At 39.0% G+C, this 25,186-nt stretch overlaps 1 protein-coding gene across 5 annotated transcripts in view; it reads left to right on the plus strand.

Annotated features, from left to right (window-relative positions):
- The window catches only part of ANKS1B (ankyrin repeat and sterile alpha motif domain containing 1B), a 1,043,795-nt gene that overhangs the window by 560,871 nt on the left and 457,738 nt on the right, over window positions 1–25,186 (plus strand). For 4 of the 5 annotated variants that reach the window (XM_066357188.1, XM_066357179.1, XM_066357202.1 and 1 more), the window contains exons 13-14: window positions 11,186–11,775; window positions 13,803–13,875. In XM_066357188.1, coding sequence (XP_066213285.1) covers window positions 11,186–11,775; window positions 13,803–13,875 — 663 coding nt within the window. The remainder of the gene's footprint in view (window positions 1–11,185; window positions 11,776–13,802; window positions 13,876–25,186) is intronic. The other variant, XM_066357208.1, reaches the window with a different exon arrangement.

The raw sequence follows: 25,186 nt of genomic DNA on the forward strand, positions 1-25,186 counted from the left end.
GCCCAGTGGTGGCCAGCCGGCTTCTGCCCTTGCCGACAGAACCGCACTTCTGTGTCCCGCCACCACCCGCCCTCCAGCGAGCCCTCAGCCATGTGGGTGTGGGCGCTGCAGCTCAGACCCTAACACTCACTACTGTAGTCCCGAAAGTTCCCTCCTTCTAAGTGACTCTGCTCTGAGTGCCGTGGGAGAGCTTATTTGGCTGGTGGCCTGCTTCCCTTTGCTGGTATTGTTGTTTCCAGGAAAACTATTCACTTCAGATTTGGGGAGTGACTCGTCCCAGGGGTTAGGGTGGCTGTCTCCCAACATGTTTCTCCCTGTGCCTCCTAGATTACACTCTCTTCCTGCTACTCCGGTACTCTCCTCTCTCCCTGTCCCCCGGAGCCCCGGGTGAGTGGTTTTGAGAGAGGTGTTCTGCGTGGTCCCTTTAAGAAGAATCCTGGGTCTGAGAAATCAGTCTCTTTCTCACAAACAGTATCCTGACTTGTTTCCAGCTAAATACTGTCCATACGCTTCTTCTAGGCTCTGGGGCTGCAGGCTGGGGCTTTGTTCCTGGGATTCAGGACCCTCTCCTCTCTGCTAAACTCACTTCCCACCACACGAGTCTCTCCCGGCTGCTGTTTGCTCCGGGGAGCTGGGCAGCCCTCTCCGCGTTTCCGTTTTTCCTACCAGTCTCGGTGTGGCTTCTTCAGTGTTCCTTGGTTGAAGAGTCCTCTTAGTTTAGTCCAAAGTTGGTTTTTTCAGATGATAGTTCTTAAAATTAGTTTGTAATCCACTTTGGTTCTGGAAGGTAGATGTTGGTACGTCCGCCTACTCCAGCGCCATCTCCTATTACCAGAAAGAAAAAATTTTTGTGAGAAATTATAGAAAAAACTCATAAAAGTAGGAGAAAGGGAATGGTAAAGAACAGAAACAAATGAAATAGAAAATATACAAAGTCAGAAATAGAACATTTCTAACACTTAAACATGGATGTACTGGTGAAAGGATTTCAAAGTTCAAATCAGTAGTTACAGAATAGTCATGAGGATGAATGTACAGCATAGGGAACATAGTCAGTAATATTGTAATAATTTTACTGGGTCAGATGGGTACTAGATTTTTTGGGGCTATCAGTTTGTAAGTTATATAAATATCTAACTTTTAAGCTCAGTTTTATCACTTGTAAAATACTATATTTACATACCTAAAAGATTGTTATGAAAAATCAAATGATACTATAATGGATGGTAGCAGTTCACAAATTCTAAAGTGTTATACAAATGTGAATCAGTTATTTCTAGGAAGGTAAACTTTAGTATCAATGAGAAAGTTATGGACAAAGGCATGGCTACTTAAGTGTAAGAATGGTGTATGTTAACCAGACTATAGTGGTGATCATTTTGCAATATATACAAATATCATCTCATTATGTTGTACACCTGAAACTAATATAATGCTAGGTCAATTATACCTCAATTACAAAAAAAATGGCAAGAGCCTTATATTATTATAGCTCTTGTTTTGATTTGTACAAATGTCAGCATAGAGAAAATTATTTACAAATCATTTAGAAATGATTTAGAAAAGCTACAATATAACTCTCATTATAATCTCCACAATGGTCAGACCCTTAACCATTGTAATTGTGTAGATTTATCCCCAAGTATTTCAAAAGGAAATTGCCAAAATAGAGAAAATTTTAAAAACATGTATTTTAAGAACATGAACACTAAAAAAAGGATGTACTTTCTTGTAAAAGTAGTAAAGAAAAAAGGGAAAATATATAAATGAATGTCACTCCAATAAATTCAATAAAATATTTAAAAATAAACAAATAAACTATATTAGGAATAATAAGGGATATAACTACAGATGTCAATCAAAAACTTGGAAAGCTAATAAGAACAGTTATGAACAACTTTGTGCTAAGAAAGTTTAATACTGAGAGAAATGGCCAATTTTTTCCCCTTAGTAATTAATAAACATTTTGTGGGGAGGTGATTTGAAAGTATTTAAATTTCCCATGCCTAGTGGGCTCATGTTTTTCTATTTTATTTGATGGGTTATAATGCATTACAGTTATTATTAATTTTAGTCCTTCAGTTGTCCTCAGTGTGACCAGTTGGAGCCCATTCAAGCTGACTTCCTCTTGACATGCCTCTTCATTCTTTGAGCACTTCCTTGCTTTCTGGTTCAATGTGTTCTGGGATCACCTTGCACCTGCCCTGCGCTGGCCCTGATATCAGTCATTGCTCAATGGATTCCTGTTTCTTTTAGTGGAAAATTTATTTAGAGACCAAAGTCTGGGCTTTACTTATTGCTATTGGGACGTCAATTTTCCAGCCCCCCTTAGTGGACAGTTAGGTATTTATATATATATATAAATAGGTATTTATATAAATATATATATATATACATATACACACACACACACACACAAATACTGTACATATATTCACATCTATATCTATCTCTATCTCTGTCTCTATCTTGAAAACATTGATATCTTAGTTCTAGTCTAACATCATGAGGTTCACTCTCGCTTTTTTCCCTCTTCATATTTATAAATCCTTCCTTAAACAGTGAGAAATCTGGCTCCCATGAAAACCTTCATGAAGTTGCTCATTGGATCAGCCCCTCTCTAGGTAACACATTTCCCCTATCCACGGCCGCCTTCTCTCCACTCAGACATCTCTCTCACTCTGAGATTAGATTCCCCCGGTCAGTTTATCTCCCTGCTTACCCTCCTGGGACTCTGTAACATAGAGCAGGCCATCCCCACGTGGACTCCCTCCATTTTCTTATTAGCCTTTGACATCTCATGCCAAGCCATTCCATGTGGGAACACTTTCCTTCTGAACATGGACACCTTCCTCACCCTGTTTGGGTTTCAACATCCCTCACTAGGCTGCCCCCTCTGTAGGGATACCCACTCATTTCACTTAGCCACTGATGGCTACTAAATATTTAAATAAATATTTAAATGGCTACTAAGGGCCACGGCAAGCCCCTCTCCACAGGAGGTCTGGATGTCATCCCACTGATCCCTGTCTAATGACCTCAGGACTGGTTGCTCATGCAGTGAAAGGGTAAGGGGGTGGGGAATGACCAGCCATCTCATGCCTGAGCTCCTCTACATATAATTTGGGGTGTTCTTTCAGACCATTGATCATTTTTAAAATTTCCTTTAAATAATTTTGAATTTTAGGTTACAGCTTTCTATTTATTTGGGGTTGTTTTTTGGTTTATTTTCATTTGCTGTTAGACATTCATTTCATATCTTTTTTCTTGCAGTGTTTTTAAATGGGATATTATCAGAATCTTTTTATTGTTGTTCCCCATGTTTAAAGAGAAGAGATGTCCTGGACCATGCCGAAGAGGTTTCCGTGGGAGAGCAGGCTTGAGCCACAGGTTTTCCCACTGCACTTCAAGGACTTTCTCCTTTGTTATATCCATGAAGTATCAAGAAATATGGGCACTGCTCTGTTTGATTCTGAAAGGCTTCCTGTCATTAACGTCAGTATTCTCCAGAGCTCCGCGCACCTTGCCTTACAAAGCAGTGCTCTCACAACTGAACACTGCAGCGCTGTTATTACACTCCAGATCCCTCACCTCTGGCCCTCTGCCTTCCACACCCCTCCTGCCTCCTCATTACACTAAACGCGTCGCTCCCAGTACACGCTGGTGTTTTCACCCTGTTCAATTTGGATTCTGCCTCTGAAAGTTTTTCTATAGAGTGAGTCTGTAGCCTACAGAAAGCATGTATTGATGGGATGGTGCTGAGACCTCAATGGCTTACGCTACTTCCCATTATTATTTTATTATTAATTTTTATTCATTTAAATTGTGTTAACATGGATTTCTTTTTTGCAGCGTTTTTCCAAGGTTAGCTGGTTGTTCTCAGTGTCCTGCTTCCTCTCCTTTTCAGAATCAGTCTGAGGGCGATTTCTGGGTCCTCTGGCTTGCAGATTCCATCAGATTTCCTTTTCCTTTTACTGTTGCAGCTGCACAGCAGCAGGTCTAGTTCTGGGTCCAGCTGCCGTCACATGATCTGGCTGTGTCCACCCATTTCCCAGGACCACGGGGCTTCCTTGATCCCTGCTTTATCGAAGATGCATCACTCAGAGCTGGTTCATGGGGCTTTGTTGTTGTTGTTTGCTATCATTTGCCCACATTCCACTCCTTCACTTTCATATGCATTGTTTTTATGATGGGACTAGGGGAAGATTTCATTTTTTAATATTCTGGCCATCAGAAATAGCAGATGACATTTAAAAAGTATAAATCAGATCATGTAAATCCTATATCTTACCTTAACCTCTGACCCCATCTTCAACCATTATATCCACCTGTGATGTTTCATTTTTTATGTCAACTTCACTGGGCCACGGGATGCCAAGATACTTGGCCAAATGTTATTCTAAGTATTTTTTTCTTTCTTTTTTTTTTTTTTTTTTTTTTTTTTAAGATTTTATTTTATAGAGAGAGGAGTGGGGTTGGGGGAGCAAGTAGTATCAACTCATAGTTGCTTCACTTTAGTTATTCATCAACATTTAAATTAGTAGACAGTTGTCCCTCGCCATATCGCGGTTCACTTTTTGTGGTCTCACTGTATTGCGGATATCTAAATTGTATATATCTAATTTTGTATCATAGATTTTTCGCTATATCACAGGATTTTGCGGTATATAGGTATTTTTATATATTATTTTAATTCTTGCAATAAAATAAGCATAGAAAGTGTTTATAAGAGTATGGGAAAGGTTAATAACAATGTGGGAAAGGTTTATAAGAGTGTGAGGAGGGTTTATAAGGCCTTAACATATATATAATTAATAAAATAAATATAAGATCACTACTTCGTGGATTTTTGCCTATCTCAGGGACTTCTGGAACCTAACCCCGCAATAGGTGAGGGACCACTGTAAATCCAGTTGCCCTCCCTGATATGGGTGGGCCCCATCCTATCAGTAGAAGGCCTAAATACAATCAAAAGGCCAACCCCTGCCCTGAAAAGGACAAAATTCTCCCTGCTTGGCACTCTTTGAGCTAGTACATAACCTTTTTCCTCACCTGGACCCAACCTGAAACATTGGCCTATTCCGGATCTCAAGCTGTCGGCCCTCAGGCTAGAACTCCATATATTATCAACTCCCCAGGTTCTCAGGCCTTTGCGTCCAGCCTGCAGCTACGCTCCTCTGTCTCTCGGTATCTCTCAAGCCTCTGGATTCAAACTGGGACTGCACCCTTCTGTATTTTCCATGCACCATCTCTCACCACTCTGTGGCAGCTCACTGGCCCTCAGAATAGCCTAGGAGGATTTCCGTATCTTCTTTCCTCTGCTGGCAATGACGACTCCTCTCTCATTACTTTGCTTTATTCTCCTTATAGAATTTAGCATCATCAGAAATTATACTGTTTCAATTTGCTTGCAATTTTTTTCCATCACTGAAGGTCCTCATCCCGAGGAGGATATTGTTTTGCCACTAATGAAACTTTGACACATACGATGGTGCCTGGTACACAGAAGGCATTCTGATACATATCTGTGAAATGAACTTAGAATTTCTATAATACCAACATCTGTGCTAGAATCCCTGAAAATGGAGAAAAAAAAAGTTTTTTTTCTAAAGAGGAATACAGTGACCTCACACACAAAAGCTGTGGTCTCTAATAGAAGAAATCACTTGTTTCCCATATTGCTTTCATCTTAACATGAAATTTTTGGTTTTATTGTTACTCGGGTATTTATATGGGTGATAAAGATCAAGGGCAAAAATGGATAAAAAGAGATTAAACTACTTACTACTGGATACTTCCTCTCACATTTCTTTGAAATGCTAATGATGCTTTGAATAACTATCAGATTGGAATTCACACACATTTAGTGCTGCTGTACCTTGGCATGAAATATTCAGTTATCAAAAAAAAAGGGTGAAATTCAATGAGAGAAGTTATAAAAACAGTTTAATCTGTACTCCCCCCCCCCCCGTTTTAGCTAATGAAATAGAAAGAAAATGCAAAAATTCTTTCGAAAGTATACTTTTAAAAATATCCGAGCAGAAACAATGGAGTAAATCCCATGTTTGCCATGTCCAAATACCAATCTATTGAGTACCTACTACAGTTCATTACTACGGCATTTCTTTGTAAAAATGAAACCCTCTAGATTAAAATTTATTTTTATAATAATAGAAACATATTTAATGTTTTCTCTGCTGCAAGCATTGTTCTAATTGCTTTACCTCTATTATTTCACTCAGTCTTCAGTACACTTAGGGGTATCTACTATTACTGTCATCGTTTCTAGATGTGAAAATACAAGCATTGCCAGAATTTATTTTGAAAAGTATATTAATTCTTTAAAACTTGAAATAGAGATTGAATCAGTTATGTATTGCTACATATCAAACTACTGCACAATTGAATGGCTTAATATAACAGCCATTCATTAGCTCATGATTCTGGTGGGTATCTGCTTCTGGTTGGTCAGCGTCTGCTCATCTGTGCTGGGCTCCTGCACTTGTGGTCAGTAAGCTGACTGGCCTGGGGTTGGGTAGTCCTGAATGGCTTCTCTTGCATGTCCTGTAGTTTTGCAGTAACCATCGTTGTACAAGCATGTTTGCTGCATATCTAATTGGCCATAAGGCAATTCATGGTATAAAATAACCAAAATAAAAGAGAAACATTAAAAATGACATAATGAAACATGAAAAAATTATTTTGTCTTTGAAGTTTTTTGTTCATTGTATTGTACTTCTCTCACTCTCTCTTTTTTTTTTTTCCCCCCCCTTTGGCTTACGACTTTGTCTCTTTCCACATTGCACTTTTTCTTTTTTTGCTAAATTTCTTCCTTTATTAATAGAGGTTGTAGTTTTCAACTAAAGGATTGATCATTAATGCCCTGGAAGACTGTTTTCAGTCAGTAGGTAAACTTTTATATTTGCCATACCTTGGTAAACTTTTGACATGTGAGAGGGATGACTGCTCATGGAAGGATTTGTAGAAAACTGATAGGGCACCATTTCTAGTGTATGTTATCTGGCCTTACCTGTAGTTTGCAATCTGGCTTTATATGTACTTGTTACCCTCCGCTATCTAGAGATGACCACATCTACTTGTCATGGTATAGACCATTATGAGAGCTAAGATTATATAAAATTCAAATGGAAGTACTGAGAGAACTTCCTCAATGAAGAATGAAACCAAACAGACAGAACACGGGACATCTGCCAAACATAAACCTGTCAACCACTTATTTTATCTTTTATGGCAAAATTGGCATAGGGCCAGTTAGTTGTACAACAAAAATGTTTGTAGCAAACAGTTTGTAGCCAATATGTTTATAAGTAAACTACCTAGAACTATCTGAAAGTTCACTGACTATGAAGAGAGGTAAGGGTAGGGCTGGTGTACTAACCCTGCTTTTTTATCTGTTTGTTTTTTTGTTTGTTTGTTGCTTTGACATCTTGGGACCTTGTTGACTCTGCAGGGGTGGCCCCTCCCAGGTCTAGCTAACTCTTAGAGATAGAAAATTCACCTGCACACATGCCTTTCTTATGCAAATCAACCAATCCAGAGCAATATTCCAACAACATTATTTATCAGGCTTTCATACTGAGCCACCATCCACCTGCCCCAATCCCACCAACAAACACCACACACCAGACCACTAGGGATGGTCCCTATGCCCTAGAGCCAGATGAAATGATTCCGAATTGCCAATCCCAGATCTTCTTACAATGTTCAACCATTCCTTCCCATGGAAACCACAGTGGAGGCTCTTGCCCATCTTTCCTTTCACTCATTCTGCTTCCTGCCCAATCCTGGTGCTTCCCTCTGTGCCCCTCCTAGCACCACCCCCTCGTGGCATGGCATGCTCCCCTCTCGGGATCTACGAGTATAACAGCCTGTCTTTTCAGTGCTCACTCCTCATCTGTTAGCCTCTTCACACTTGAAAAGAGAGCCCACAACCGCAAACAGCTGAGAACGGACCCTTCTCTCATCCAGCAGGCCCGCCTGGGCTTGCTCACACGGAAGCAAGTTTCCAAGGGCAACAAGAGAACAAGCCCCAGTGCACACTGCTCGTATGGTATTTACTATTGTCTCATTGACCAAAGCAAGGCTCATGGCCACACCCAGAGTCCTGTGGGAAGCATGGTACAGGGAGCCATTGCAGACTGGGGCTGTAACTGCAACCAGCCCACCAAACAGGCATTTCAGGAGGTTTCTTATCAACTTTTCTTTGTCTTTGACTCAAGTAATCCTTAGAGTTTGACCACTGAAGTAAACTATATTTGTCATTTCATATCTCTTAGCAAAAACGTTACCAACTGTCACAATGCTAAGAACTAATCTTAAAAGCTAAGTAAATTCCTTTTTACCTAGGGAAGTGACTAGAGGACTTAGGTAATATAATACGTTTTGGGGGGCGATTATAGTCATTTTGTCAAACCACAGTAATAATAATCACAGGAAATTTTAATTTTATGCTCTTAAAACTCTCATTGTCATGAACATGGTCATAAACCGTTTTTGTTTTGTTTTTTAATTTAGTGAGAGGAGGGGAGATGGAGACAGACTCCCGCATGTTCCTCGACCAGGATCCACCCCCAAACCCACTAGGGGGCGATGCTCTGCCCATCTGGGGCCCTTGCTCCATAGCAACAGGAGCCATTTTAGCACCTGAGGCAGAGGCCATGGAGCCATTCTTAGCACCCAGGGCCAACTCGCTCCAGTTGAGCCATGGCAGCAGGAGGGGAAGAGAGAGAGAGAAGGAGAGAGAAGCAAGAGGGTGAGGTGTGGAAAAGCAGATGGTTGCCTCTTCTGTGTGCTTTGACTGGGAATCAAACCTGGGACATCCACATGCCTGGCCAACACTCTACCACTGAGCCAACTGGCCAGGGCTATGTTCAAAAACCTTTTAACTGAGATTTACAGAACCTTTTTCCCACAGTCAACTGATTCTTTTCACTTTTCCTTTTAAAATCAAACTCTTTAGCCTTCTTCAGCAATTTTCAAAATAAATTTCTAAACTTCCTTTTCAGAATTCCTCCTTCCATTTACAATTATTTACCCATTCCTGTCAGTCCATACCTACCTACTTATGTTGTCAAGCACTCTGAGGAGCCAAGCAGCCAAGGAAGAAAAAAGAGAAAACAAATTGGAACAGAATGCCAGGTTTCATTTCCTCTTAGTAATAGCTTACTTCCATGAAGCAGAAAAAAAGAAATCTTTTAGTCTACTTTGCCAAATTCCAGAAACAGTTATAAACAGGAGAAGCACGTCTCTCTTCAAAAAGCCTGCTCGCTTGTCCCCGAACCCTACCTCAGGGCAGTTGGGTGTGGGAATCTGATAGACCTTTGTTTGAATCTCAGCTTAATTTACTGGCTGGGGGAACTGCAGCAATTTAAGTTGTCTAAGTGTTCATTTTGCCTTCTAAACCAGGTATATAATAGGCCATAGACACTAGCCTTTGGAGGGAGTTCAAAGCTGCCTTGCCTCACCTTCACCCACTATTGTACTTTAAGAAGGGTCCCTGTTGCAATGGGAGGCCAAAATGGAGTTTTATCAAGGGCATAATATTGCTACACTAGACATGGATAGAGTATTTATGGTAGAGGAAGGGGTTATAATAGTACTGGATGGGTTGCCTCTTGGACCCCTCTTCCTGTCACTCTTATTTCTCCCATCTCAGTATACCATTGTGATGGGTCTGGGCAGGGGGACATCTTCTGTTTCGAAAAGCCAAAGAGGAGCCAGGGCGAGGTCTGGAGGTGGGCTTCTGTCAACTCCAAGGGAGAGAACCATGGAAGGACCTGGCACCAGACTTGAGTAAAGAAAGTCAATTTGTCAGTAGCATCCTCTGGGCAAATATCTATTGTGTTTGCCAATTTGTATAAACACGTGATTTCAATATTCTGGCCCTGTCTCTTTCTATCAGAAAGTCATGATGATTATTAATCATTTCACAGGGTTATTATGAGGTCAAATGAGATGATATAAATGTAATCCCTCATTAAGTACCTAGTAAATAGCACATACCTATTAAATGTTACTTGTTAACTTATAAAAACTTTCTTGGTAGTTTGGAATAATAACTAACTTCTTTGCAGTGTGAGTCACCAAGTCAGCTTTGGATTTGCAGTTATCATCTACCACATTGGCTGTATAGAATTTTATTCACAAGACTGGGTTATGGGTTTATTGGGTAATTTTGTAGCAAATATTTAGCTATATGAATTAAAATGACCAGTCAAAAAAGTTAACTGACTTCCTTTGCTAAGTTCTTTGGCCAAGTTTTTACACAGTATCTTGAAAACACAAATTAAGTAATAAAAAAGTGTGCTATATTTTAAATCTCAGAGAACATTTATGACTTACCTTAGAAAAAAATATAAAGTGATAAAAATTTAGCACTCTTCTTTGGTTTCTTTACTGCAGTGCCTTTTCAAAAACCTGAAGAAATTCAGAAATAAAGAATGTTATTTCAGAGAAGAAAGAAAAAAATAGCTTTGTGTTAATAGCTCAACATCAGTTTCTTGTAGAGGAGTCTCGCTTTTTAGTGATATTGGATTGCATTGTTTGCCTATGTTAAGCCTGAACAAATCCTTTCTGTCTAAATTATATAATCTGTGTAGAATTGTTCTTAATTTTGTACTTAAACTAACACGATTAGGGTTATTATCTTTAAATTACTTCTAATAATACTTCTTTTCAAGATTTTTGTTTCTGGATATATTTTCTGGGAGAAGGGCAAAGGGATGTTTTTGTGCATGACCTTGATTTACCTGCCTGATGTCCTACTGAACAGTGACTCGTTTATTTCAAGGGTTTAGACGTGGGTGTCTCATGTTAAGAAAACCCAATTTTGTTATTTAATATAAAAATACACCCTGGTGAGGGAGTGAGGTATGCAATTACTCTATTAATACCCAATTCATACATTTGAAATGCACCCTAAAGTATATCAGGAAGATTTGGTACACACACACACACACACACACACACACACACACACACACACACACTTATTTGGTAAGCAGCATGGTAGAGTCATGGGTATTTCATACAGTGAGGATATCATTGGGTAGCAATAAATCAAATGTCTGGATATAGTGCAGGTTTGAAAGGGCCCTGCTGTTGTCTCAGGGCTTTCAGAGTCGTTGAAAAACAAGTATCCTGACATCCATTTTTTCTTTTGCAGATGACCCCTCTCAACAGGAGGACAATGATCCCCCAAAAGAATATGACCCTGGGCAATTCGCAGGCCTTCTCCATGGATCCTCCCCCGCCTGCGAGTCCCCTGACAATCCATTTCATCTCTATGGGAAAAGGGGCAAACGTGAAGAGGGGCAAGATGAAGTCAGTTTGGCAAATAGTCCTTTGCCTTTCAAGCAGCCTCCCAAAGAAAATAACTCAGAACCTTCGGTAAAGAAAATTAAACCCAAGGTGGTCAGTAGAACAATTTTTCACAAAAAAAGCAGCCAAGTCGAAAACCACACCATTGTTGGTACAAGAACAAGTAGGAGTGGATCCCGGAGTGGGGACCAATGGATTGTGAACACGGGTGGATTTGTGGAGAGAGCCTGTACCCTGGGGAGAATAAGGTCATTGCCAAAAGCCCTGATTGACCTACATTTATCAAAAAATGTGTCTAAATCAGATTCTGATCTCATTGCCTACCCTTCAAAAGAGAAAACATCAAGAGTTAACTGGAGTGAATCTTCAACTGCTGACCACAGTTCTAAAAGGAATTCTGAAAGAACACCTTCCTTCACTTCTGAATGGGAAGAAGTAAGCCTCATTCTTTATTTAAGGCTTTGGAGTCAAGGAAGGTTTTGGGGGGGAGGGGTTCAGCCTTTTAAGTTTTGCAGAGGCAAAAAGAAAAAAAAATGAACGAATGCATACAGCTCCAAATGGAAAGGAAAGGTTCTTGGGGTAATACATGGTAATTTACAGCAAGTATAAAAACAAACACAGCTATACCCGTGTGGGGAAATCTATTGTTTCCATAGAAATTGACATCAAGCAGAAGTAATAACTAGCTATGAGGTACAAGAGAATGTTCACATTCTGTCCTCCCAAGCACTGCAGCTAACAAATGGAGACAAATCTTAGTGTATGATTTTGCTGCATACTAAACTCTTTGTTAGCTCGTCTGCCTTCTTTAAAGTATTTTGTATTTTCAGAGGATCTCCTTATAGTCCTATAAATTACCTACTATTTCCCTTTTACGACTATCAGAGAGACATGAAAGAAAAGATGGGTCCCTGGCCGGCTGGCTCAGTGCATAGAGCATTGGCTTGGCATGTGGAAGTCCCAGGTTCTATCTCTGGTTGGGGCACACAGGAGAAGCAACCAGTTGCTTCTCTCCCCTCCCTCTCCCCCTGCTCTCTCTCTTCGCCTTCCGCAGCCAGTGGTTCAGGTGGTTTGAGTCCGGGGCTCTGAGGATAGCTCGGTTGGTCTGAAGCATCAGCCCTTGATGAGATTTGCCGGGTGGATCCAGTTGGGGTGCGTGCAGGAGTCTGTCTCTCTATCTCCCCTCCTTTCACTTAAAAAATGTGTTGGGGACGAGTATCACCAATTTAAGCTCTACCTAAAGATAAAGTCTTTAATTTTATAGAATGACTCAGAAGGGCCCTTGTAAGATTATGAAATATCACCCTTTGTCCCTAAGGAAGACTCATCATAAAATGATAACTTTTCTTGCATTTTTCTTTAATATCTTCAAAGAATGGACCACATTCTCCCTTGGCATTTTATTCTAACATGGCACATTTTGTCTCTCAAAAGACTGCCAGTTGGATCAGGCTTTGAACCACAGTAGGTCACTGTAGTATTCTGAGAACTGGAAATGGAAATAGTTCTTATATTGACATTCTGATTGAGCTGTTTGGGAAAAATCACTCAATCTCTCTGCATCTGTTTCAGGGTGAACAGAATGAGACAATTAATTAATGCTTATTGTCCTTTCTAAAACCCACTGTCTTAACTAGGGGTACCAGGATGATGAGGAAGGAGATTAGAATATAAATGGCTAGCGCTTAGACAGTCATTTCTTCCTATTCCATACTAACTAGACTGATAGTTTGTTCGAGTCTATCCATTACTTATATTTATTAACTCTGTGAGTGACATCTGAAATTCTTTTTGGATCAAGGCAGGATTCATTAATATTTAACATATTTCTTAGACTTAAGTTGCTTCCATGCCTCAATTCTTGTTGTGATTACGTGCCACAAGTCAACTTGTGGCTGGCCAGACCATTAGCAGGAACTTGGTTCCTTCGGCCATGCTTGCAAACTGAAACCCACCCCTCCCTCAGTCAGATGTGATACATGCCCTGAAGGATGGAGATCATCAGAGGAACTTGTTCTCAGCCTTTCCCCGTCTGAGTTTAAAAAATACACAAATTCAAACTTACTGACCCATGCAGGTTCAAACAAAGTTTATTTTAGGATATACAAAGAAAAGTCAAGTAGATTTTGAAAGCTTAAGAAAAGGAAACATAATTTATATTTTTAAAAGCAATTCAAAAGATGTCTGCTTCCCTTTAAACTTTTCTCTGTCAGTCTCTTAACTGCAGTAGTAATATATCAAGAGTATGGGGGGGCAAAGGTAGGTTTACAGTTGTGAGTACGCAAAACACAGTTTATTCTTGTATTATTATTTATTAATTATTATATTATTTTCCATATGAACAATTGTCAACCTACTTTTGCCCCACCCTGAATCTGTTTCTGGCATTTGAAAGTTATTTTAAAATGCAATGCTAAAAGTGAGTGTAATGATTCACTTAATTTGGCTTTTGTTTCTTGCAGATTGACAAAATAATGAGTTTGATAGATGTTGGAATTAACAGTGAACTTCAAGAAATGAATGGTGAGGCCACAAGTAAGGAAACATTTCCTGTATGTTATACATGTTCAATAACTAGCTAGAAAATGATAAGTCTTTAGATAATTTTATGTTTTATCCTAATAGCAGCTATAAATGATTTTCTTCTACTCATATAAAAAACTATGACTTCTACACAATATCAATGATAAGTATACTGATTTAGCAAACTGAGATATTTATTCCCGTGTGCTATTTTACTGTGCCAGTTAACATTAATGGAGTTTCAACTTTAGGTAGAGCTAAATATAAAGTACTTCAAAGAATTGTAGAATATGATGACTTAATATACTACTGTTGCTCATTTGGTGAAATGTTTCATTTATCCTGGCCAAAATGATTGACAACTTCTAACTTGTAAGCTCTGGTATGGCAAGAACTATGTGTTACTCGTCTTCGTGGATTCCAGAATACCTAGCAGTGTATCTCACAGATAGTCAGGTTTGTGGTCACTATTTAATAAATACCTTTATGAAATAGTGTTGCCTTCCCTACAACTAAGGTTCAGAGTAAAAGGCATTTGAAACTTTCTTTGAAGACTTTTTGCTTAACATGAGTGGGTGATGTTAAATCAGGTAGTTAAGCCTAAAAATAGTGGCAACAGTCATACTAAAGAAACGACTATTCTAGAAAGAGTCAAAAGATCTGGTGTAACTGTAAATTAAATAGGTCTATAGAATTTGGAGTTAAGACAAGTGATTTCTGTGTGCCCAGAACACCTTGTGTTAAGTTAGCAGTAATAGTTGATGTTTCTACAGAAGTAATAAGGTTGAGATTTGTGTGAGAGAAGCCTAAATATATCATGGGACAAACAGTTACTACAGGATTTTGTGGCCCTTTAGCTAGTCACCAGAGCCTTTAAACAGCTCTCCAAGTAACTCGTAAGCATGGGTAAGTTGGAGAATGGTTCTTTTGACGTGCACTGGACCTGCGTGGATAAGAAGTGACATTGAAATAGAAGTTGCAGTCACTAGAGGGAACATTCAAGTCTAAATTGTAGGAGCACCTCACTCATTTCTCATGTTCTAGGACAAGTAAAGACTTAAAATATTCTAATATGACTGGTCCCATGTCAATTAAGTGATAATTTTTAAAAAGTCTTAAATTTTTTTCATAAAATGCATAGTTGTTTTTAGATTTTGAAAACTGAAACATTATGAAAAAAGCACCAAATTGTGTGCATACGTTTAGTGACACAAGTATGTCAGCTCTGTGATAACATGTGTCGCCTGGTCTCCTACCCAGAAATGCTGATGAACACTGAAGACTTTTCTAGTGTTCGAAGAACTAGTCTAGGAATGTATGTTGCTACATAATTTCTTTAGATGTGCTTATAATTGTGGCCCTGGCTGGTTGGCTTAGCGATAGAGCATTGGCCTGGCATATGGAAGTCCCAGGTTCAATTCTCAGTCAGGGCAAACAGAAGGAGTAACCATCTGCTTCTCCACCCTTCCCCTCCTCTCTCTTTCTCTCTTACTCTCCCACAGTCATGGCTCAAATGGTTTGAGCAAGTTGGCCCTGGGTGCTGAGGGTGGCTCCATGGCCTTCCCTCAGGCACTGAAATAGCTCAGTTACCAAGCAACAGAGCAGCAGCCCCAGACTGGCAGAGCATTACCCTGTAGGAGGCTTGCCTGCCAGCTGGATCCCAGTTGGGCCCCATGAGGGAGTCTGTCTCTGCCTCCCTGCCTCCTGCCTTTCACTTAATAAAAAAATTTTTTTTAAAATAATAATTGCAAGTTTGCTCTAGGAATGCAGATTTTTGATCCATATAAAGGTAAGAATTAATCTTCTTATAAATAGTAAATTCCTTGATACTGAGAATGTTCAAGCAGATACTTAGTATTTCTCTGACAGAAGACTTAGGTGACATTGAATATCAATGTCCTAACATTGTTCCAACAGATAGTACCATAAAATTGTCACAGTGTTATCAAATGATTATAATAAGAATAAGGGTAAATGTTAAAAATGCCACTCCAGCAAAGCAGCCTTTGCAGGGCATATTAGTGGTAAACAAATCCAGATTATTTTCCCTTAATTCTCCTCTTCCCACTTCTCAAGCTGTCATCTACCCACTGCCTTTATTTACTATTTTACTACAGTGATAATGGAAATGAAAGTTGAGACTCGGCCCCCTTAATTTTCACCTCTTAATTATACACTATGCAATTGACCATAACAATTGGCATTCCAGTTGGCCAGTGGGCCATTTGTGGCTTACAACTTTACTTGGCTGCAGACTTTTCCCTCCTGAGATTAGGTACAACTAGAGAGGCAATAACCCCATGAAGGTGACATTCCATAAATAAGGTATCAGATACTGAGTGTGGTTGGGAAATCAGGTGATGAGGTTAAAAGTCAGACCAACATCAGTTCAAATCTCAGTTCTGCTCTTTACTAGCTTCAGGATTGCAGGCAACTCACTCGGTTTCCCCATCAACAGAAATGGGGATATTAATATTGAATGATGGTAGAGAGGTGCAATGAAATGTATGTAGAATCCGACACATGTAGATTTGTATTATATTTCAGCTCCTCCCTTGCCCTACCATGAGGGAGATGTTGTGTTTGATACTGTAAGCACATTAAAATAAACACACATCAGCTTGACCAGGCAGTGGTGCAGTGGATAGAGTGTCAGACTGGGACATAGAAGACCCAGGTTCATAGACATGACCCCATGGTTGCTGACTTAAGCCCAAAAGTTGCTGGCTTGAAGCTCAAAGTCTCTAGCTTGAGACCACAATCGCTGGCTTGAGCAAGGGGTCACTGGCTTTACTCTAGCCGCCCCCCTACCTCCCGGTCAAGGCCCATATGAGAAAACAATCAATGACTAACTGAGGTGCTGCAACGAAGAACTGATGCTTCCCATCTCTCTCATTTCCTGTCTGTCTGTCCCTATCTGTCCCTCTCTCTGTCTCTCTCTGTCTCTGTCACAAAAAATAAATAAAAATAAAAAAATTTTTAAAACACACGTCAGCCCTTTCTTTAAGAATTTCAGGATGTCAGATAGTCTCATGGTTTTCATGTTAAATATCCTGTATTTCCTGAAATTATAGTGTGTAAATTTGTAATACAGGTAGTAGTAAACCAAGAGAAGAATAGTTACTAAAAGAAAACATGAAACTCCAGGCTACCCTCTCAAAGAAAAGAAAAAAACCCTAGACTATATTGATATAAATCAGTGGTCCCCAACCTTTTTTGGGCCACGAACCGGTTTAATGTCAGAAAATATTTTCATGGACCGGCCTTTAGGGTGGGACGGATAGATGTATCACATGACCGAGACAAGCGTCAAGAGTGAGTCTTAGACGGATGTAACAGAGGAAATCTAGTCATTTTTTAAAAATAAACCATTGTTCAGACTTAAATATAAATAAAACGGAAATAATGTAAGTTATTTATTCTTTCTCTGCGGACCGGTACCAAATGGCCCACGGACTGGTACCGGTCCGCAGCCCAGGGGTTGGGGACCACTGATATAAATGGTCTAAATCACTTTTATGAAATGTGAGTATCCTGTGTCTGTTAGAGATTTGCAGTGAAACTAAGAGGAGGCAACTTCCCAATGAGCAAGAGGAACTACTGCCATTGTCAGTGTCTAGAATTTGCTTTGGAAGGCCACTGAGCCAAACGCTATGTCTGGCTTTAACAGAGCTGGATAGTTTCATGAGCAAATATTTATGATGCTGGTTGCTAAAAACCTCAGAAGATGATTAGGAGAATAAAATCATAAGCAATGGAAACACATGAAGGATCGAGGATCACCGTGTAACTTCCCAAGCCCTTGCCCATCGAGTGTCAGTGTTTTGTTTGCCCTTCCCTACACCTGCACATTTGCAATTTCAGGTATTTTGTAAACAAAATATTCATTGGACCAGGAAGGAATTTTGAACACTCCCACCATCACTCCTGTTTGAACACTCTCTGAGAATCATAAAACTAATTCCACTCATAGAAACCACTATCTTCTGTTCAAAAATTTCCTCAGTAATTACAAAACAATTAGAAACTTATCCAGCAACATCAGCTATCCAGGATGAAGAAAGAAGTGAAAGTAAATAAAATTTACTGAATTTCCTTCAGATCACTCCCTCAGATTCTCACTCAGAGTAATATCAACACATAATTTTCACAAACACAAATTCTGGTTTTACACTTGAAATCAGATTTAAATGCCAGGATTGGCAAACCAGGATTGGCAGTAAGATTCAATTATGGTGAGTACTTCATATTATGTAAAGCATTCTATTTTTTTTGTGATTTTTGATAGTACATTCTTACATAATCATAAAATCCCACAGAAAAGATTTCTTTTCGGAGAACAAGTCTTAAAGTTATATGGACTTGGATTGAGATCCCAGCTTTGCTTTGAGATCTCTTGAATGTCAACTTCTTCACCTATAAATTCGGATTGTTTTACAATCGCCCCATAAAACTCCTACAAGATTAAATCACACAGTTATACTACTACTACAGCCTAAAAGGCACCAGGTGATCAATACATATACATTCTCTTGCCTCTTATCCCAGTACGCATGGCTCTCTTTCCAATTAGAGTGCATGACGCACAGAAGGCCCTTAGACAATCTTGCTAAGATAAGCAATCAGTGAGGATTGTTGTTAAGAGATAACTACTCCTGTTCTAAGTTGAGTTTATGTGGAGTCTTTCTTGAAGTTTTCTTTCTTAACTGTTGTTGAATCACAAGGAAGCACTTTCAAGTTAGAAAATGTACCATGTTCATTGGAAGTCCTACCTCAGATTGTCACACTTTCTAAGAATCAGTGTGATGATTTTCTTTCTTTCTTTCTTTCTTTCTTTCTTTCTTTCTTTCTTTCTTTCTTTCTTTCTTTTTTTTTTTTTTTTTTTTTTTGATAGGGACAGACAGACAGGAAGGGAGAAAGATGAGAAGCATCATTAATTCTTTGTTGCAGCACTTAGTTGTTCACTGATTGCTTTCTCATGTGCCTTGACGGGGGGGGGGGGGGGGACAGACACTACAGCAGAGCAAGTGGCCCCTTGCTCAAGCCAGCAACCTTTGGGCTCAAGCCAACGACCATGGGGTCATGTCTATGATCCCACACTGAAGCTGGCGACTTCAGGGTTTCGAACCTGGATGCTCTGCATCCGAGTCCGACACTCTATCCACTGCGCCACTGCCTGGTCAGGCAGTTTAATGATCTTCTTGATGAGCCTGAGGATTCCTTAAGTAAAGAGGTGGCAATAATTGGCTCCAGCGGACTTGCTTATCATTCATTACACGGCAGCAAATACGTGGAGTAATCGAGCACCCGGATGTTCCCATACAGGGGAGACAGATAATCTTATAAACACCCTCCTGTTTCTACACTGGCTTGAATAATCTCCTGTTACACTAAACGGACTTCAGGCGACTGGACTGTATTAAACTGATCTCAAGTGCATGAACGTATAAAACAGTATTTAGTTAAAAGGCCTTTATTAAGGCTGAGATTTTTTTTCTTATACTTCAGGTTAAATTGTATTCAAAGAGAAATTGTCTGGTCTTTTAAAAATCCTACTTTTGCCAATATATGAATTCCATCTAAATTTTAATTATAACCTGACCAGGCGGTGGCGCAGTGGATAGAACGTCGGACTGGGATGCAGAGGACCCAGGTTCGAGACCCCGTGGTCACCAGCTTGAGCGCGGGCTCATTTGGTTTGAGCAAAAGCCCACCAGCTTGAACCCAAGGTCGCTGGCTCCAGCAAGGGGTTACTCGGTCTGCTGAGGGCCTGCGGTCAAGGCACATATGAGGAAGCAATCAATGAACAACTAAGATGTTGCAACGCGTGACGAAAAACTAATGATTGATGCTTCTCATCTCTCTCCGTTCATGTCTGTCTGTCCCTGTCTATCCCTCTCTCTGACTCACTCTCTGTCTCTGTAAAAAACAAAACAAAACAAAACTTAAATTTTAATTATAAATGAAAGCTATGAAAATGAATTTGTAAAGGATTTTATCATAGGCTACACTAGCTTGAATAAAGCATAACTCAAGCCATTTTCTGGAAAATACACAGCTCTAAAACCAGTAGCTAACGTTAACCCCACAACTGCACTTTCTAAGCTTTTGCTCCTCTTCTTCCAAGAGCCTGAGGGCCAGGTGAGAGCGTCGAGTCCCTTGCAGCTGTAGAGATCCTCCAGGCAGAGTTTCTAGGGTTGCAGGAGCTCACTAAAGCAGAGAAGTGTTCTCTTTCCTCCAGACCTAAGCCCCCACCTTCCTGGGGTCTGTAGGGACTTCCAGTGTGCATGGCCCTTTCCCCAAAGAGGGGCTGGCAGGGCAGACATCTCCGCAGCTCCAGAAGCTGTGCCTGCCTGTGTCTTGGGTGCCACCAGGCCTCCGATTTCTGCTCATTCAGCTCTAGATCTGCGACAGGAGGTTCCCTGCCACCAACGCAGCTGACAACTGTCCTCCTGCCGAGGCTGCTGATGGGAATATGATTTCTCAAACTCTAGGACAACACTTTTTAAAGATGTATTTACAGTTTCCCAGAGCTACTCTATTAGAGAAATGACAAAGAGGAAAGAAGCTGACACGGTCTATTCTTCCTGTGTGTCCGATGCTGTGCAGTTTCCTCCTGTGAACATTTTTGCGTTCTGTTCTCAAAATAACTCAGTGAGGTGTTATTATACCCACTTCATAGATAAAGAGGGGCTCAAAAACATTAAATAGCTTGTCGAGTCAGCTGCTTCAAATGTAGTTTTTCTCCTTCTGAAGTCCATACTCCTTTCGATAAAATATGCCGCCTACAGAGAATAACAGGAGCCAGCCTTTGTCTCTTTCCCTTTAGCTCAAATGGTACTCAAGTGCACTAAAGGGAGCCATCCGAGGGTGTTCGGATGCAGAACCAATCACTTCCTCTTATCAAAGCTCAACTATCAGTGTGGAAGGCTTTAGCTCTAACCCGGAAGCGCAGGCCACGTGGTCAGATATTTAAATGGATCACAGTTCTGAACATATCTTCTTCTGCTCCCCCCAAAGTGAATGCATAAATGCTAATAATGACCTAGGTTTCGCTTATTTTCGGAGGAAGAATTTTCGTTGCCTTCAGTAATATTTTTTTTTACCATGAACTGTTAAATTGCACATAAAAGCCTTACTGTGAAATGCTTTGCAACAGGCCTAATTTATTTTGATTTTTATTTCTTTTTACAGCACTATTTTTAATAGAACCAACTGGGGGAGGTGGGTAGTAGAATATGTTAGCACACAAGCACATTATTTTGTCTTAAATCACACTATTTTTGCCATCATGTTATATAACGTGACACTGAGTGACTTAGTTCTTTTTAGATAGATCAAATCTAAGAAATTCCTTAATAATAGAATAGCTAGCTATATAGAAATATGAATTATAGTAATTGTTAGGCTATCATGAGTTAACTAATCTTTATTAAGAGGCAGTGTTTACTCTGTTACAAGAGACACTAAAATTTATTTAACACCATTCATTCCAAGTACATAGTCATTGAAAACTAAAATAACCTATGTAATATAGTTTTGTTCATTAGAATGTGGCTGAGATTCTTTGGTTTTGAAATTACAAGTAATATTCATATGTGAAATTAGTTTCTCCTAAGTATGAAATGGTTGAGTATCATTCTGTGGCCTAATATCAATAGTTTATACCTGCTGTATTGTTTTCAGTTCAACAAAATATTTAACCTTCTAGCTGAGGCCTAGAGAAGTGAGCAAGTAGTCTCCTACTTATACCAGAATTCTTTCCCATGAGAAAAACTTTACAGCATATGCTGGTTGTATCTATCATTCACTGTCCTTATAACAAAAGGATTCTCATGTACTAGAATTTTTGATACTCAAATGTAAACTTCTAGAGAGTTAGGAAATGGAATGTTTTAGACATTTAAAAATGGTAGTGCCCAGCAATATCACTCATAGGAATGTCTCTTAAGGAGGCACCAGGACCAGAGCAAAAAATAATAATAATAATGTATGTAAAGATGGTCATTTCAGCATTATGACAATTTAAAAAATAAAATAAAACCAAATGACTATTAATAGAAAATTTATACAATTAATTACCATAATTTCCTATGATGAAATGTCAACTAAATTTAAAATGACATTGTATCTATACTTATTACCGTGGAAATAGAGCCATTATATAGTAACTAAGGGACAAAGTAGATAAAGTAAATTATAATCCCACTTTTGAATACACGTGTATAAAAAGATTTGGAAGAACATATGCAAAAAGATTAACTGTAGATATCTCTGGATAAGATTATCACTGATTTATTTTCTGCTCTCCTAAATTTCCTATAATTTTTACAATGAGTATATATATACATTATTTTTATTTTTATTGTCCACAAGTCAGTAAAAAAGTATATGCCAATTTAATAAACAAATATATATTTTTATATACGAACACATATATGTAAACATTTATATGAAAAACATAAAATGTATGGCTGTCAATGATGATAATTAAAGGTTTTTCCAGAGAATGCTGTAAATGAATATGTGACTCTTTTCATCAGATTTGAGTTAAAATGGGTGTGTTTCAGTAATTTTAGAAAAGGGATTCATTCGAGTTGGTTTTGATTTTATATTTTTATGTTTCTGCAAACACTATACAAAAAGAGGTGCACAACTTTTAAAATATCTATAACCCAACCCCTAGTCAAAATGATTTTTTCCATTGTCCATGTTCTGGTCTGTGTGCATATTCTAGTGACTTTATGGTCATGGATTATGTGCATATTTAATTTCTATGTATTCATAATAATACTATAGGTAGAATTTTGCAATCTTTATTTTCACGTACTACTTCACAAGCTTCTATTTTATTCCATGTTTTTTCTTATCTCCTTGCTTTACCCCTTCTGTGAATAGCCAGTGTTAGGCTGGTGTATATACTTCCACTTTTTCTCCAATTTCATATGATTACAAGCAGATAGGAGATAGATAATAGACAGATAGATAAATAGATAATAGATAGACAGATAGCTATTATGTTTTAAAAACATGAAATCATGCTGTATACATTTCCCTCTAATTTGTTCTTACCATTTAATAATATATTATAGCTTCACCTGGTTTTTATAATCAGTAAATAACCTGTGAAACAAAAATGCACCTGTGAAGTTCACCCTCAGAGAGGAAGAGAGCTCTGACCCGCCTGCTCCTCTGACCTCTGCAGTAGCTTGCTGTGTCACTTGGAAAATAACACCTTACAAGGAGCCTGTTTCTTTATTTGAAGATGAAGAGGTGGCACTCGATCCTTTCCAACTCTTTCAGTCTATGACTCACACTTGTATCTTGCATTGAATGGGTTATGCTTCGGCAGAATGTCCTTTAAAGCTTTCCACTTCTTAATTTCTTAAGGACAAATGACCAGTCAATCTCAAGGATGTGTAATTCGACTAGATCTTTCTAGGAATGTTGCCAGATTCTCATTTTACAATGCTTTTAAAATATATTAGTATAATAAATGCATAATTTTGGGATATATGTCCATAAGATAAGTTCTTTGTTTTTATATGCAAAATTGGCTTTCTCCTAAGCATCCCAGCTGTCTTAATAAGTCTTATCTCATGCTGATTTGTCAGAGACTTAAATGATTTACTGAACTCATGTACACGTTAGTGATGTGACTAAGAATAAATGCAGAATTTCTGATGCAATAGTCCTTCTCTGATCCATAGGAGATATGTTCCAAGATCCTCAGTGGATGTCTTAAACCATGGATAGTACTAAACCCAATATAAATTTTATTTTCTATACATACATACCTAAAGTAAACAGTTATAAAATTATATTGCAGTCAAAGTTATGAGAATGTAGCTATTTGTATAGAGCCAATGCATTCTGCGGCAGCACATTCAATCAGTTGGAACACATTTTCTGTTCATGTCTTCTACCCACAGTATAATGTCTTTTCCATGTTAAGTAAGCACTAACCACATACTGTGCCTGTAACTTTTGCAGCTTGAGATGCAATAGCCAAACTTGCAAGAATTTCTTTTTTCCTCCTTTACAATTTCACAGATAGATTTGTTCTTATTTGATCTTAGCAAACTCAGCATACAGTTATTTTTCTTTCCTTATTAAGCTGAGAACTTTTACCTTTTCATAAAGGAAGCACTTTATGGCTTCTCTTTGACATATCCAAATTGCCAACATCACTACTCTTATGCTTTGAGGCCATTATTAATTCAAATAAGGTTGACCTGGCTCTGGTCGGGTAGCTCAGTTGGTTAGAGCATTATCCCTATATGCCAAAGTTGTGGATTTGATCCCTGATCAGGGCACATAAAGCAGCCAGCCAATGAAAGTATAAATAAGTGGAACAACAAATCAATGTTCTTCTTTCTCTCTCAAAAAAAAAATTAAATTAAAATAGCACCTATAAAATAAATAAGGATGACTTGAACACAAGCACTGAGATACCTCAACAGTCAATCTGGTAACTGGGAGGATTATTAGCGACTAACAGGCAGGTAGCACACACAGCTTGGAGACAGTGGAGAGAGAGAGGGATGATTCGCATCCTGGCTGGGACAAGCAGGGTGATGTGAGATTTCACCAGGCTGCCTAGAATAGCGCACAATTTACAACTTGTGAATTGTTTATTTCAGGCATTTTTCATTTAATATTTTTAGACCGCAGGTAACTAAACTGCAGAAAACAAAACCACAGATAAGGCGGGACTACCATAAAATATTTTGCCTGCTTCTTAAATCTACTGAACACGTTTTTTTTATTTAGAAAATTAAATTTAACGGAGTGACGTTGAGCAATACGAGTACATAGGTTTCAGGTAAATGTCTCTATAGCATTTGAATTGTTGATTGTGTTGTGTGCCCATCACCCAAAGTCAAATCATTTTCCGTCACCATATATGTGTCCCTCTTCCCTCTCTCCCCTCCTGCCCTCTTCCCCCAAACCCCTCCCCCTGGTAACTACTTCACTTCTATGTCCACTAAGCTCTTTTTTAAAATTTTTTATTAAATTTTTAAATTTAAAATTCTTTATGAGGGTTTTTATGACAGAAAACATTTCAATAGTATGTATTTTTTATTAGGTTGCATGTACTAAGTGCTCACTATTGCCCATTTATTATCCACTGACTGAGCCTCTCCAGGGGCTCCTGAACTTGGCTGGCCTCCAGCTCTGAGCAATGGCCAAAAGGCAGACTGTCTCCCATAGCAGTTCACTCCGGACCCGCTGACTGGAGAGGAACACCTGCTGTCTGACCAGCTTGCTCTCGCTGTCTGCTCAGCTCCCCCTGCTTGTTCCATGTCCCCTCTGAGTCCCT

Source organism: Saccopteryx leptura, chromosome 1 (genome assembly GCF_036850995.1).
Source record: "Saccopteryx leptura isolate mSacLep1 chromosome 1, mSacLep1_pri_phased_curated, whole genome shotgun sequence".
NCBI classification, from domain to species: Eukaryota; Metazoa; Chordata; class Mammalia; order Chiroptera; family Emballonuridae; genus Saccopteryx; species Saccopteryx leptura.